General features: G+C 42.3%; 1 protein-coding gene across 5 annotated transcripts in view; it reads right to left on the bottom strand.

Moving 5' to 3' along the window:
• Nucleotides 1-474: 474 nt before the first annotated feature.
• The window catches only part of LOC124122870 (alpha-mannosidase 2x-like), a 116,353-nt gene continuing 98,490 nt past the window's right edge, over nucleotides 475-18,337 (bottom strand). For 2 of the 5 annotated variants that reach the window (XM_048395098.1, XM_048395097.1), the window contains exons 21-23: nucleotides 14,793-14,926; nucleotides 12,162-12,476; nucleotides 475-1,632 (exon numbers count right to left, since the gene is read on the bottom strand). In XM_048395098.1, coding sequence (XP_048251055.1) covers nucleotides 1,480-1,632; nucleotides 12,162-12,476; nucleotides 14,793-14,926 — 602 coding nt within the window. In that variant the 3' untranslated portion in view covers nucleotides 475-1,479. The remainder of the gene's footprint in view (nucleotides 1,633-12,161; nucleotides 12,477-14,792; nucleotides 14,927-18,337) is intronic. The other 3 variants (XM_048395100.1, XM_048395101.1, XM_048395099.1) reach the window with 2 other exon arrangements.

Genomic DNA, 18,337 nt, shown 5'->3' on the forward strand with positions numbered 1-18,337 from the left:
CAGGGGCACAGCCTCCCCTCCACCCCTACCCAGGGGTACACACTCCCCTCCGCCCCCTACCAAGGGGTACAGCCTCCCCTCTACCCCCTACTCCGGGGCACAGCCTCTCCTCCACCCCCTACCCAAGGGAACAGCCTCCCCTCCACCCCTACCCCGAGGCACAACCTCCCCTCCATCTCCTACCCAGGGGCACAGCCTCCCCTCAACCCCCTACCCAGGGGGACAGCCTCCCCTCCCCTCCACCCCCTACCCAGGGGCACAGCCTGCCCTCCACCCCCTACCCAGGGGCACAGCCTCTTCTCCACCCCCTACCCAGGGGCACAGCCTCTCCTCCACCCCCTACCCAGGGGTACAGCCTCCCCTCCACCCCGAGGCACAGCCTCTCCTCCATCTCCTACCCAGGGGCACAGCCTCCCCTCAACCCCCTACCCAGGGGCACAGCCTCACCTCCACCCCCTCCCCAGGGGCACAGCCTCCCCTCCACCCCCTACCCAGGGGCACAGCCTCTCCTCCACCCCCTACCCAGGGGCACAGCCTCCCCTTAACCCCCTACCCAGGGGCACAGCCTCCCCTCCACCCCCTACCCAGGGGCACAGCCTCTCCTCAACCCCCTACCCAGGGGCACAGCCTCCCCTACACCCCCTACCCAGGGGCACAGCCTCCCCTACACCCCCTACCCAGGGGCACAGCCTCCCCTCCGGATCAATGCTTGTAAGCAGGAGCAAGAATCTACATCTTCTTGTTTTTTGCATCATGAGATATGGGATGTCAATGTGGATCAGTATTATCAATGACCCTCATTATCCTCAGGCAGCCTTATATGGGGACAGGACTAATATTAGGAGAAGAGATTTTAAACAAATCAGATCACCATAAGAATGAAGAAAGAGAGAAGCAATTTGTGAATTGTGGCCCTGTTCAGAGATGTCCCGGGAGATACTTAGGACGAGAATGTTTAAAGAGTATCAATATACTCCATTACACTGTACGTCATTGCCTTAACATCAATACCCTACTCAGACACAGATGTGTCTGCAAGTATATCAGTGTACAGATGTCTGCAAGTATATCAGTGTACAGATGTGTCTGCAAGTATATCAGTGTACAGATGTGTCTGCAAGTATATCAGCGTACAGATGTCTGCAAGTATATCAGTGTACAGATGTGTCTGCAAGTATATCAGTGTACAGATATCTACAAGTATATCAGTGTACAGATGTCTGCAAGTATATCAGTGTACAGATGTCTGCAAGTATATCAGTGTACAGATGTGTGTGCAAGTATATCAGTGTACAGATGTGTCTGCAAGTATATCAGTGTACAGATGTCTGCAAGTATATCAGTGTACAGATGTCTGCAAGTATACATTTGTACAGATGTGTCTAAGGTGTTTTGTGGAGCTTGATACAGTATAGCTAAAATGATTGAAAAGCTTTCCACGGCACCAGGGAACCATGTGATGTTGCAGATGATCAGTGATCACTTGAGTTTAATGCGGAATGCGCTGATCTCCATGGCATCGACTTGGATAGCAGTTTGAGGGTCCACCTCCCCATAGTCATGCATCAGTGTGAGGGAGGTCTCCACAAGCTTCTCCACTTTCAGATCTTTGAACAGATTCTCAAATGTTACCTGGAAGCAGAAAGGGGAACTCAGAGGAACTTTGAGACAACCTTAACACAGAGGCAGAACAATCAGTAAGTCTTATGTTAATCTCAAGGACAGACAAACAAAGACAGCAAAAATATCATAAAAAATGGACCATTAGAACAAAAATGAACTAAATCATTCCCTTTATGCATATAGATGTTGCTTAGATGGATTAAGTTTGGGGGGGCATACAAGGAGCCATTTTTATTGGTAACGTCACCAACATAATTTCCTGTCATAGTGGTAATGTGCTCTTACAATATCCTAATGCATTCACTCACATTAATTACTGTCACATTGGTAATGTGGTCTTACCATATCCTGATGCATTCACTCATATTAATTACTGCCACATTGGTAGTGTGCTCTTACCATATCCTGATGCATTCACTCATATTACTTACTATCACATTGGTATTGTTCTCTTACCATATCCTGATGCATTCACTCGCATTAATTACTGCCACATTGGTAATGTGGTCTTGCCATATCCTGATGCATTCACTCACATTAATTACTGCCATAGTGGTAGTGTGCTCTTACCATATCCTGATGCATTCACTCACATTAATTACTGCCACATTGGTAGTGTTCTCTTACCATATCCTGATGCAATCACTCACATTAATTACTGCCACATTGGTAGTGTGCTCTTACCATATCCTGATGCATTCACTCACATTAATTACTGCCACATTGGTAGTGTGCTCTTACCATATCCTGATGCATTCACTCACATTAATTACTGCCACATTGGTAGTGTGCTCTTACCATATCCTGATGCATTCACTCACATTAATTACTGTCATAGTGGTAGTGTGCTCTTACCATATCCTGATACATTCACTCACATTAATTACTGCCACATTGGTAATGTGCTCTTACAATAACCTGATGCATTCACTCACATTAATTACTGTCATAGTGGTAGTGTGCTCTTACAATATCCTGATGCATTCACTCACATTAATTACTGTCATAGTGGTAGTGTGCTCTTACAATATCCTGATGCATTCACTCACATTAATTACTGCCACATTGGTAGTGTGCTCTTACCATATCCTGATGCATTCACTCACATTAATTACTGTCATAGTGGTAGTGTGCTCTTACCATATCCTGATGCATTACCTCACATTAATTACTGCCACATTGGTAATGTGCTCTTACAATATCCTGATGCATTCACTCACATTAATTACTGTCATAGTGGTAGTGTGCTCTTACCATATCCTGATGCATTCACTCACATTAATTACTGCCACATTGGTAGTGTGCTCTTACAATATCCTGATGCATTCACTCACATTAATTACTGTCACATTGGTAGTGTGCTCTTACCATATCCTGATGCATTCACTCACATTAATTACTGTCACATTGGTAGTGTGCTCTTACCATATCCTGATGCATTCACTCACATTAATTACTGCCACATTGGTAGTGTGCTCTTACCATATCCTGATGCTTTCACTCACATCAATTACTGTCATAGTGGTAGTGTGCTCTTACCATATCCTGATGCATTCACTCACATTAATTACTGTCATAGTGGTAGTGTGCTCTAACCATATCCTGATGCATTCACTCACATTAATTACTGTCACATTGGAAGTGTGCTCTTACCATATCCTGATGCATGCACTCACATTAATTACTGCCACATTGGTAGTGTGCTCTTACCATATCCTGATGCATTCACTCATATTAATTACTGCCACATTGGTAGTGTGCTCTTACCATATCCTGATGCATTCACTCATATTACTTACTGTCACATTGGTATTGTGCTCTTACCATATCCTGATGCATTTACTCACATTAATTACTGCCACATTGGTAGTGTGCTCTTGCCATATCCTGATGCATTCACTCACATTAATTACTGCCATAGTGGTAGTGTGCCCTTTCCATATCCTGATGCATTCACTCACATTAATTACTGCCACATTGGTAGTGTTCTCTTACCATATCCTGATGCAATCACTCACATTAATTACTGCCACATTGGTAGTGTGCTCTTACCATATCCTGATGCATTCACTCACATTAATTACTGTCACATTGGTAGTGTGCTCTTACCATATCCTGATGCATTACCTCACATTAATTACTGCCACATTGGTAGTGTGCTCTTACCATATCCTGATGCATTCACTCACATTAATTACTGTCACATTAGTAGTGTGCTCTTACCATATCCTGATGCATTCACTCACATTAATTACTGCCACATTGGTAGTGTGCTCTTACCATATCCTGATGCATTCACTCACATTAATTACTGTCACATTAGTAGTGTGCTCTTACCATATCCTGATGCATTCACTCACATTAATTACTGCCACATTGGTAGTGTGCTCTTACCATATCCTGATGCATTCACTCACATTAATTACTGCCACATTGGTAGTGTGCTCTTACCATATCCTGATGCATTCACTCACATTAATTACTGCCACATTGGTAGTGTGCTCTTACCATATCCTGATGCATTCACTCACATTAATTACTGTCACATTGGTAGTGTGCTCTTACCATATCCTGATGCATTACCTCACATTAATTACTGCCACATTGGTAGTGTGCTCTTACCATATCCTGATGCATTCACTCACATTAATTACTGTCACATTAGTAGTGTGCTCTTACCATATCCTGATGCATTCACTCACATTAATTACTGCCACATTGGTAGTGTGCTCTTGCCATATCCTGATGCATTCACTCACATTAATTACTGCCATAGTGGTAGTGTGCTCTTACCATATCCTGATGCATTCACTCACATTAATTACTGCCACATTGGTAGTGTTCTCTTACCATATCCTGATGCAATCACTCACATTAATTACTGCCACATTGGTAGTGTGCTCTTACCATATCCTGATGCATTCACTCACATTAATTACTGCCACATTGGTAGTGTGCTCTTACCATATCCTGATGCATTCACTCACATTAATTACTGTCATAGTGGTAGTGTGCTCTTACCATATCCTGATGCATTCACTCACATTAATTACTGTCACATTGGTAGTGTGCTCTTACCATATCCTGATGCATTCACTCACATTAATTACTGTCATAGTGGTAGTGTGCTCTTACCATATCCTGATGCATTCACTCACATTAATTACTGTCATAGTGGTAGTGTGCTCTTACCATATCCTGATGCATTCACTCACATTAATTACTGCCACATTGGTAGTGTGCTCTTACCATATCCTGATGCATTCACTCACATTAATTACTGTCACATTGGTAGTGTGCTCTTACCATATCCTGATGCATTACCTCACATTAATTACTGCCACATTGGTAGTGTGCTCTTACCATATCCTGATGCATTCACTCACATTAATTACTGTCATATTGGTGGTGAGCTCTTACCATATCCTGATGCATTCACTCACATTAATTACTGCCACATTGGTAGTGTGCTCTTACCATATCCTGATGCATTCACTCACATTAATTACTGCCACATTGGTAGTGTGCTCTTACCATATCCTGATGCATTCACTCACATTAATTACTGCCACATTGGTAATGTGCTCTTACCATATCCTGATGCATTTACTCACATTAATTACTATCATAGTGGTAGTGTGCTCTTACCATATCCTGATGCATTCACTCACATTAATTACTGCCACATTGGTAGTGTGCTCTTGCCATATCCTGATGCATTCACTCACATTAATTACTGCCATAGTGGTAGTGTGCTCTTACCATATCCTGATGCATTCACTCACATTAATTACTGCCACATTGGTAGTGTTCTCTTACCATATCCTGATGCAATCACTCACATTAATTACTGCCACATTGGTAGTGTGCTCTTACCATATCCTGATGCATTCACTCACATTAATTACTGCCACATTGGTAGTGTGCTCTTACCATATCCTGATGCATTCACTCACATTAATTACTGTCATAGTGGTAGTGTGCTCTTACCATATCCTGATGCATTCACTCACATTAATTACTGTCACATTGGTAGTGTGCTCTTACCATATCCTGATGCATTCACTCACATTAATTACTGTCATAGTGGTAGTGTGCTCTTACCATATCCTGATGCATTCACTCACATTAATTACTGTCATAGTGGTAGTGTGCTCTTACCATATCCTGATGCATTCACTCACATTAATTACTGCCACATTGGTAGTGTGCTCTTACCATATCCTGATGCATTCACTCACATTAATTACTGTCACATTGGTAGTGTGCTCTTACCATATCCTGATGCATTACCTCACATTAATTACTGCCACATTGGTAGTGTGCTCTTACCATATCCTGATGCATTCACTCACATTAATTACTGTCATATTGGTGGTGAGCTCTTACCATATCCTGATGCATTCACTCACATTAATTACTGCCACATTGGTAGTGTGCTCTTACCATATCCTGATGCATTCACTCACATTAATTACTGCCACATTGGTAGTGTGCTCTTACCATATCCTGATGCATTCACTCACATTAATTACTGCCACATTGGTAATGTGCTCTTACCATATCCTGATGCATTTACTCACATTAATTACTATCATAGTGGTAGTGTGCTCTTACCATATCCTGATGCATTACCTCACATTAATTACTGCCACATTGGTAGTGTGCTCTTACAATATCCTGATGCATTCACTCACATTAATTACTGTCACATTGGTAGTGTGCTCTTACCATATCCTGATGCATTCACTCACATTAATTACTGTCACATTGGTAGTGTGCTCTTACCATATCCTGATGCATTCACTCACATTAATTACTGCCACATTGGTAGTGTGCTCTTACCATATCCTGATGCATTCACTCACATTAATTACTGTCACATTGGTAGTGTGCTCTTACCATATCCTGATGCATTACCTCACATTAATTACTGCCACATTGGTAGTGTGCTCTTACCATATCCTGATGCATTCACTCACATTAATTACTGTCACATTGGTAGTGTGCTCTTACCATATCCTGATGCATTCACTCACATTAATTACTGCCACATTGGTAGTGTGCTCTTGCCATATCCTGATGCATTCACTCACATTAATTACTGCCATAGTGGAAGTGTGCTCTTACCATATCCTGATGCATTCACTCACATTAATTACTGCCACATTGGTAGTGTTCTCTTACCATATCCTGATGCAATCACTCACATTAATTACTGCCACATTGGTAGTGTGCTCTTACCATATCCTGATGCATTCACTCACATTAATTACTGCCACATTGGTAGTGTGCTCTTACCATATCCTGATGCATTCACTCACATTAATTACTGTCATAGTGGTAGTGTGCTCTTACCATATCCTGATGCATTCACTCACATTAATTACTGTCACATTGGTAGTGTGCTCTTACCATATCCTGATGCATTCACTCACATTAATTACTGTCATAGTGGTAGTGTGCTCTTACCATATCCTGATGCATTCACTCACATTAATTACTGTCATAGTGGTAGTGTGCTCTTACTTTATCCTGATGCATTCACTCACATTAATTACTGCCACATTGGTAGTGTGCTCTTACCATATCCTGATGCATTCACTCACATTAATTACTGTCACATTGGTAGTGTGCTCTTACCATATCCTGATGCATTACCTCACATTAATTACTGCCACATTGGTAGTGTGCTCTTACCATATCCTGATGCATTCACTCACATTAATTACTGTCATAGTGGTGGTGAGCTCTTACCATATCCTGATGCATTCACTCACATTAATTACTGCCACATTGGTAGTGTGCTCTTACCATATCCTGATGCATTCACTCACATTAATTACTGCCACATTGGTAGTGTGCTCTTACCATATCCTGATGCATTCACTCACATTAATTACTGCCACATTGGTAATGTGCTCTTACCATATCCTGATGCATTTACTCACATTAATTACTGTCATAGTGGTAGTGTGCTCTTACCATATCCTGATGCATTACCTCACATTAATTACTGCCACATTGGTAGTGTGCTCTTACAATATCCTGATGCATTCACTCACATTAATTACTGTCACATTGGTAGTGTGCTCTTACCATATCCTGATGCATTCACTCACATTAATTACTGTCACATTGGTAGTGTGCTCTTACCATATCCTAATGCATTCACTCACATTAATTACTGCCACATTAGTAATGTGCTCTTACCATATCCTGATGCTTTCACTCACATTAATTACCGTCATAGTGGTAGTGTGCTCTTACCATATCCTGATGCATTCACTCACATTAATTACTGTCATAGTGGTAGTGTGCTCTAACCATATCCTGATGCATTCACTCACATTAATTACTGTCACATTGGAAGTGTGCTCTTACCATATCCTGATGCATTCACTCACATTAATTACTGTCACATTGGTAGTGTGCTCTTACCATATCCTGATGCATTCACTCACATTAATTATTGTCACATTGGTAGTGTGCTCTTACCATATCCTGATGCATTCACTCACATTAATTACTGTCACATTGGTAGTGTGCTCTTACTGTATCCTGATGCATTCACTCACATTAATTACTGTCACATTGGTAGTGTGTTCTTACCATATACTGATGCATTCACTCACATTAATTACTGTCATAGTGGTAGTGTGCTCTTACCATATCCTGATGCTTTCACTCACATTAATTACTGTCATAGTGGTAGTGTGCTCTTACCATATCCTGATGCATTCACTCACATTAATTACTGCCACATTGGTAGTGTGCTCTTACCATATCCTGATGCATTCACTCACATTAATTACTGTCATAGTGGTAGTGTGCTCTTACCATATCCTGATGCATTCACTCATATTAATTACTGCCACATTGGTAGTGTGCTCTTACCATATCCTGATGGATGCACTCACATTAATTACTGTCATAGTGTTAGTGTGCTCTTACCATATCCTGATGCATTCACTCACATTAATTACTGCCACATTGGTAGTGTGCTCTTACCATATCCTGATGCATTACCTCACATTAATTACTGTCATAGTGTTAGTGTGCTCTTACCATATCCTGATGCATTCACTCACATTAATTACTGCCACATTAGTAATGTGCTCTTACCATATCCTGATGCTTTCACTCACATTAATTACTGTCATAGTGGTAGTGTGCTCTTACCATATCCTGATGCATTCACTCACATTAATTATTGTCATAGTGTTAGTGTGCTCTTACCATATCCTGATGCATTCACTCACATTAATTACTGCCACATTAGTAATGTGCTCTTACCATATCCTGATGCTTTCACTCACATTAATTACCGTCATAGTGGTAGTGTGCTCTTACCATATCCTGATGCTTTCACTCACATTAATTACCGTCATAGTGGTAGTGTGCTCTTACCATATCCTGATGCATTCACTCACATTAATTACTGTCATAGTGGTAGTGTGCTCTAACCATATCCTGATGCATTCACTCACATTAATTACTGTCACATTGGTAGTGTGCTCTTACCATATCCTGATGCATGCACTCACATTAATTACTGTCACATTGGTAGTGTGCTCTTACCATATCCTGATGCATTCACTCACATTAATTACTGTCACATTGGTAGTGTGCTCTTACCATATCCTGATGCATTCACTCACATTAATTACTGTCACATTGGTAGTGTGCTCTTACTGTATCCTGATGCATTCACTCACATTAATTACTGTCATAGTGGTGGTGTGCTCTTACCATATCCTGATGCATTCACTCACATTAATTACTGTCATAGTGGTAGTGTGCTCTTACCATATCCTGATGCTTTCACTCACATTAATAACTGTCATAGTGGTAGTGTGCTCTTACCATATCCTGATGCAATCCCTCACATTAATTACTGCCACATTGGTAGTGTGCTCTTACCATATCCTGATGCATTCACTCACATTAATTACTGTCATAGTGGTAGTGTGCTGTAACTATATCCTGATGCATTCACTCACATTAATTACTGCCACATAGGTAGTGTGCTCTTACCATATCCTGATGCATTCACTCACATTAATTACTGTCATAGTGGTAGTGTGCTCTTACCATATCCTGATGCATTCACTAACATTAATTACTGTCATGGTGGTAGTGTGCTCTTACCATATCCTGATGCATTCACTCACATTAATTACTGTCACATTGGTAGTGTGCTCTTACCATATCCTGATGCATTCACTCACATTAATTACCGTCATAGTGGTAGTGTGCTCTTACCGTATCCTGATGCTTTCACTCACATTAATTACTGTCATAGTGGTAGTGTGCTCTTACCATATCCTGATGCATTCACTCACATTAATTATTGTCATAGTGGTAGTGTGCTCTAACCATATCCTGATGCATTACCTCACATTAATTACTGCCACATTGGTAGTGTGCTCTTACAATATCCTGATGCATTCACTCACATTAATTACTGTCACATTGGTAGTGTGCTCTTACCATATCCTGATGCATTCACTCACATTAATTACTGTCACATTGGTAGTGTGCTCTTACCATATCCTAATGCATTCACTCGAATTAAATACCGTCATAGTGGTAGTGTGCTCTTACCATATCCTGATGCATTCACTCACATTAATTACTGTCATAGTGGTAGTGTGCTCTAACCGTATCCTGATGCATTCACTCACATTAATTACTGTCACATTGGTAGTGTGCTCTTACCATATCCTGATGCATTCACTCACATTAATTACTGTCACATTGGTAGTGTGCTCTTACCTATTTCCTGATGCATTCACTCACATTAATTACTGTCATAGTGGTAGTGTGCTCTTACCATATCCTGATGCATTCACTCACATTACTTACTGTCACATTGGTAGTGTGCTCTTACCATATCCTGATGCATTCACTCACATTAATTACTGTCACATTGGTAGTGTGCTCTTACCATATCCTGATGCATTCACTCACATTAATTACTGTCATAGTGGTAGTGTGCTCTAACCATATCCTGATGCATTCACTCACATTAATTACTGTCATAGTGGTAGTGTGCTGTAACTATATCCTGATGCATTCACTCACATTAATTACTGCCACATAGGTAGTGTGCTCTTACCATATCCTGATGCATTCACTCACATTAATTACTGTCATAGTGGTAGTGTGCTCTTACCATATCCTGATGCATTCACTCACATTAATTACTGTCATGGTGGTAGTGTGCTCTTACCATATCCTGATGCATTCACTCACATTAATTACTGTCACATTGGTAGTGTGCTCTTACCATATCCTGATGCATTCACTCACATTAATTACCGTCATAGTGGTAGTGTGCTCTTACCATATCCTGATGCTTTCACTCACATTAATTACTGTCATAGTGGTAGTGTGCTCTTACCATATCCTGATGCATTCACTCACATTAATTATTGTCATAGTGGTAGTGTGCTCTAACCGTATCCTGATGCATTCACTCACATTAATTACTGTCACATTGGTAGTGTGCTCTTACCATATCCTGATGCATTCACTCACAATAATTACTGTCACATTGGTAGTGTGCTCTTACCTATTTCCTGATGCATTTACTCACATTAATTACTGTCATAGTGGTAGTGTGCTCTTACCATATCCTGATGCATTCACTCACATTACTTACTGTCACATTGGTAGTGTGCTCTTACCATATCCTGATGCATGCACTCATATTAATTACTGTCATAGTGGTAGTGTGCTCTTACCATATCCTGATGCATTCACTCACATTAATTACTGTCACATTGGTAGTGTGCTCTTACCATATCCTGATGCATGCACTCACATTAATTACTGTCATAGTGGTAGTGTGCTCTTAACATATCCTGATGCATTCACTCACATTAATTACTGTCATAGTGGTAGTGTGCTCTTACCATATCCTGCTGCATTCACTCACATTAATTACTGTCATAGTGGTAGTGTGCTCTTACCATATCCTGATGCATTCACTCACATTAATTACTGCCACATTGGTAGTGTGCTCTTACCTATTTCCTGATGCATTCACTCACATTAATTACTGTCATAGTGGTAGTGTGCTCTTACCATATCCTGATGCATTCACTCACATTACTTACTGTCAAATTGGTAGTGTGCTCTTACCATATCCTGATGCATTCACTCACATTAATTACTGTCACATTGGTAGTGTGCTCTTACCATATCCTGATGCATTCACTCACACTAATGACTGTCACATTGGTAATGTGCTCCAAAAAGAAGGGTTATACAACAGAATTCACACTCTATTTCCATATTATGCAAGACACCTGCACGACTGATTTTGAGAAAAATCTGCATGACGTCCCAGTCGGGGATTAGTGAAAAATAAATTGGTCACCGCCCGGCTAATGAACCTAAAAAATACCCTGAGATTTGCTGGAAAGAGAATGAACAAAATCTTTTGTGAAAGAATTCCTACTTGACAAATGTTTGAGACATGAACCAGTCTAATTTACACCACTGTTACTGTATCTGTGAGAAGATCTTACCTTGGGGTCCGTGGCAACACACGACAAACCCAGCACCGGGTAGGAACAGTCGTAGGCCAGTCGGTGCAGCAGCAGGGCCGCCGTGTCCCGGGGCACATACTTCAGCTCAGGACTGTCATCTTTGTTCTGCATAGTTCTCAGATTGAGCAGATGTAGGTCACACGGCAGTTCGTGTGAAATGGGTGTGAAGACCGGGTTGAGTGTGAGAGGTGGGGAGCTGGGTTTCTGGGGCATTACAAATATGGGCTGGGTCAGATGTAGGGACACCAGGTGTGCTACAAGGGTTGGGTAGCCCAGTGTCACGGTGGTACTAGCCTGAAACAAACACAATCATACACACTAGTATTGAATAATAGTCCCCTTGTCCAAGTGGTTCAAACTTGGAATGGAGTGTCAGTGTACTCTGCTTGATATGGAAGGCAGTAGGGCATAGTGTATCAATGAAACATTAGAAGAAACATAACAATCTTATGGTGACAAACATCCATCACCAGATTTGACACTGTAGTTCTAGGAATGAGAAAAACATTAAAAACAAATAAAGCCTCAAACCATAAAAGTAATCCACCTGTGTGTTCTTTGTTAATAATGAGCGAAAACACAAACAAAATCATATCCTATAATTATCCTAATAAAGTCTAATTTTTTTCTTATTTCTTGGTTGACAGATATATTTTTGAAAAATTCCTGGTAGGACAGTGGGGAAAAATGTACAATATTACAAACAACCCATTTGTTTTCTGTTTAGTAAATAATTTTCTGAATATATTGCAACATCATGTGAACATGTATCTTTGTCAAAAATGTCTTGTCAGTCTTGCAGTTTAACATACTGCTTAAGTCCCACATTTTAGGTGAGTGTGTCAGCACTTTAGTGTGCATTCATAGTAGTTTCGTATTTATTTGTATCTACTTTTTACAAATGTCATAAAAAATACGGATTTCTTAAAGTACAGTGAACAAATTGTAACAAACAATGTTCAGTATATTTGAAGTATACTGAACTGCAAAAGAAACATCACCATTGATAGATATATGAGAAACCGTTTTTGTCAAAACACTGTAAACATACTTAGAGACATATTAAAAAGATGAAACTTGGCAAAACTGATCATCAAGGTTGAAATTAAAGTGTCAAATATTCTTAAAGTGAAACACAACACTAGTCTCTGAGATAATGGCATCACAAGTCAGTATATCGTGTGTCCGCCATGTGCATTGATGACTGCCGTGCAATGTCAAAACATGGAATGGATGAGGCAGTTGATGAAGGCCATAGGCACTTGAGCCCGCAGTCTGAGGAATGCCTGATGCAGTTCAGCTGCAGTTGTCGGCCTTGGTTGGACGTCATTCAGCTGTCTATGAATTTCATCCCACAGGTGCTCAATGGGATTTAAATCGGGCCTGAGGGCAGGCCACTGCATGGTTCTGACGCCATTCTGCTGGAGGAAGTCTCTCATTGCTCTCTCAGTGTGGGCACGGGCGTAATCATGCTGAAACCCGTGGTTGCGGTGACGTGCCAAATGAGGTATGGCATGTGGTCTCAAGACTTGATCAATGTACCGAGCTGCTGTGACACCATTGCCTTTCCCTGGACCAATGTTCTGGAAGACCACAGGGCCGACCCTCTGTGCAAGACCAATTCCACCACACACCATGATGCTCGGACCCCCCCCCCGAGTCCCTCTCAACAACACAAACATCCGAATAACGTTCCCCATGTCGTCGCCAGACTCTCTCTCTGCCATCTGCTGTTGAGATATAGTAACCGCTCTCATCTGAGAAGGGGACTCTTCTCCACTGCTAGTGGCGCCAATGTTGGTGCTGTTGCCCACTTCAGATGGTCCCGGCGATGATGTGGTGTCAAAATGGGTCCTCGGTGTGGCCTGTGACAGTGGAGGTGTCTGCTCGTCAATCATCGACGCACAGTGTCCGCACTAATGTGTCGCTGATGTCCCCACGGTCTGTCGAGCAGTTTCCGCAGCAGTAGCAAAGCGATCTTGGAGATGCTGTCGCACAATCTGATGATCCTGACGCTGGGTGGTGACCCTTGGTCTTCCACTATGTGGTCGGTCATCTTTAGTGTTGGTGGTCTGGTACATTGCTGGAGCCTGTATATGATCCTTACGTGGACTTGAAATGCATTGGCTACTTGCCGGGCGGTTTGTCCAACTTGCAATCGTCCAAGGGCTTGGTGTCTCTGATTTCTTGTCAATCTTGGCATGTGGTAGCAATTCAATAACGAATGAATGTTATCCGATCTGGGTGGATTTTTATAGGGCAAGAAATAGGGGAACGCATGTGCATTTCAATTTGCATGGAACTCACATGCGTCTGGTTACCATGGCCATTGCCGTGATGCGTTTGGGTGATCGGTTTTATTGTCACTTGTTTGTTTTTTTTATCATCAAATTTCATTATTCCGGACGAGGTAATGTTAAATTTTAGAAACTTTGCCCCATATTACCCAGATATTTAAATGACAACTTTTCATGCACTGTTACTTGGGGTGACGTTTTTTTTGCGGTTCAGAATATATAGTCCTGATGGATGGATGGACAAACAACAAACATAATCACAGAAGCTTACTTAAACCATACAATTTTTTAGGAAACATCAGTTCTGACTAACCTCTTTAGATGATCTCCTGTTTTCTACCAGGAGTCTAAACCTGTTAGGGGTACGTTTGTTGTCCAACACACCCTGACCAAGTCCACGGTTGTCATCCTGGTTTAGCCGACGGTCCAAGATCACCTCCACAACACCTGCACAGCAACATCATGTTACATCACATCAGACATCACATCAGACATCACATCAGACATCACATCAGACATCACATCAGACATCCTCTGCTACATCCACTGCTTACCCTGTGTCAAATTCTCCTACATCCACTGCCTACCCTGTGTCACATTCTGCTACATACACTACTTACCCTGTGTCACATTCTCCTACATCCACTGCCTACCCTGTGTCACATTCTGCTACATCCACTGCTTACCCTGTGTCACATTCTGCTACATTCACTGCCTACCCTGTGTCACATTCTCCTACATCCACTGCTTACCCTGTGTCACATTCTGCTACATTCACTGCTTACCCTGTGTCACATTCTGCTGCATTCACTGCTTACCCTGTGTCACATTCTGCTGCATTCACTGCTTACCCTGTGTCACATTCTCTTACATTCACTGCTTACCCTGTGTCACATTCTCCTACATTCACTGCTTATCATGTGTCACATTCTGCTGCATTCACTGCCTACCCTGTGTCACATTCTGCTACATTCACTGCTTACCCTGTGTCACATTCTGCTACATTCACTGCCTACCCTGTGTCATATTCTGCTACATTCACTGCTTACCCTGTGTCACATTCTGCTGCATTCACTGCTTACCCTGTGTCACATTCTCCTACATTCACTGCTTACCCTGTGTTACATTCTCCTACATTCACTGCTTACCCTGTGTCACATTCTGCTACATCCACTGCTTACCCTGTGTCCCATTCTGCTACATCCACTGCTTACCCTGTGTCCCATTCTGCTACATACACTGCTTACCCTGTGTCCCATTTTCCTACATCCACTGCTTACCCTGTGTCACATTCTGCTACATACACTGCTTACCCTGTGTCACATTCTCCTATATCTACTGCTTACCCTGTGTCACATTCTGCTACATCCACTGCTTACCCTGTGTCACACTGGACACATTCTGCTACATACACTACTTACCCTGTGTCACATTCTGCTACATACACTGCTTACCCTGTGTCACATTCTGCTACATACACTGCTTACCCTGTGTCACATTCTCCTACATTCACTGCTTACCCTGTGTCACATTCTGCTACATCCACTGCTTACCCTGTGTCACATTCTGCTACATCCACTGCTTACCCTGTGTCACATTCTGCTACATTCACTGCTTACCCTGTGTCACACTGGACACATTCTCCTACATCCACCGCTTACCCTGTGTCACATTCTGCTACATTCACTCCTAACCCTGTGACACATTCTGCTACATCCACTGCTTACCCTGTGTCACATTCTGCTAAATTCACTGCTTACCCTGTGTCACACTGGACACATTCTGCTACATCCACCGCTTACCCTGTGTCACATTCTGCTACATTAAGTGCCTACCCTGTGTCACACTGGACACATTCTGCTACATCCACTGCTTACCCTGTGTCACATTTTCCTACATTAAGTGCCTACCCTGTGTCACACTGGACACATTCTCCTACATACACTGCCAAACTTGTGTCACATTCTGCTACATTCACTGCTTACCCTGTGTCACATTCTGCTACATACACTGCTTACCCTGTGTCACACTGGACACATTCTGCTACATACACTGCTTATCCTGTGTCACATTCTGCTACATTCACTGCTTACCCTGTGTCACATTCTGCTACATTCACTGCCTACCCTGTGTCACATTCTGCTACATTCACTGCTTACCCTGTGTCACATTCTGCTACATTCACTGCTTACCCTGTGTCACATTCTGCTACATTCACTGCTAACCCTGTGTCACATTCTGCTACATCCACTGCTTACCCTGTGTCCTATTCTGCTACATACACTGCTTACCCTGTGTCCCATTTTCCTACATTCACTGCTTACCCTGTGTCACATTCTGCTACATACACTGCTTACCCTGTGTCAGATTCTCCTATATCTACTGCTTACCATGTGTCACATTCTCCTACACCCACTGCTTACCCTGTGTCACATTCTGCTACATCCACTGCTTAACCTGTTTCACATTCTGCTACATTCACTGCTTACCCTGTGTCACATTCTGCTACATACACTGCTTACCCTGTGTCACATTCTCCTACATTCACTGCTTACCCTGTTTCACATTCTGCTACATTCACTGCTTAGCCTGTGTCACATTCTGCTACATACATTGCTTACCCTGTGTCACATTCTCCTACATTCACTGCTTACCCTGTGTCACATTCTGCTACATTCACTGCTTACCCTGTGTCACATTCTCCTACACCCACTGCTTACCCTGTGTCACATTCTGCTACATTCACTGCTTACCCTGTGTCACATTCTGCTACATACACTGCTTACCCTGTGTCACATTCTCCTACATTCACTGCTTACCCTGTGTCACATTCTCCTACACACACTGCTTACCCTGTGTCACATTCTCCTACATTCACTGCTTACCCTGTGTCACATTCTCCTACACACACTGCTTACCCTGTGTCACATTCTGCTACATCCACTGCTTACCCTGTTTCACATTTCACATTCTGCTACATCCACTGCTTAACCTGTTTCACATTCTGCTACATTCACTGCTTACCCTGTGTCACATTCTCCTACACCCACTGCTTACCCTGTGTCACATTCTGCTACATCCACTGCATACCCTGTTTCACATTTCACATTCTGCTACATTCACTGCTTACCCTGTGTCACATTCTGCTACATACACTGCTTACCCTCTGTCACATTCTGCTACATTCACTGCTTACCCTGTGTCACACTGGACTCATTCTCCTACATCCACTGCTTACCCTGTGTCACATTCTGCTACATTCACTCCTAACCCTGTGTCACATTCTGCTACATTCTTCTACATCCACTGCTTACCCTGTGTCACATTCTGCTAAATTCACTGCTAACCCTGTGTCACACTGGACACATTCTGCTACATCCACCGCTTACCCTGTGTGACATTCTGCTACATCCACTGCTTACCCTGTGTCACATTCTCCTACATTAAGTGCCTACCCTGTGTCACACTGGACACATTCTCCTACATACACTGCCTACCTTGTGTCACATTCTGCTACATTCACTGCTTACCCTGCATCACATTCTGCTACATACACTGCTTATCCTGTGTCACATTCTGCTACATAAATTGCTTACCCTTTGTCACATTCTGCTACATCCACTGCTTACCCTGTGTCACATTCTAATACATACACTGCTTACCCTGTGTCACATTCTGCTACATTCACTGCTTACCCTGTGTCACATTCTAATACATACACTGCTTACCCTGTGTCACATTCTCCTACATTCACTGCTTATCCTGTGTCACATTCTGCTACATTCACTGCTTACCCTTTGTCACATTCCCCTACATTCACTGTTAACCCTGTGTCACATTCTGCTATATTCACTGCTT

The sequence above is a fragment of the Haliotis rufescens genome, unplaced genomic scaffold (assembly GCF_023055435.1).
Source record: "Haliotis rufescens isolate VD_foot unplaced genomic scaffold, xgHalRufe1.0.p SCAF_14, whole genome shotgun sequence".
NCBI classification, from domain to species: Eukaryota; Metazoa; Mollusca; class Gastropoda; order Lepetellida; family Haliotidae; genus Haliotis; species Haliotis rufescens.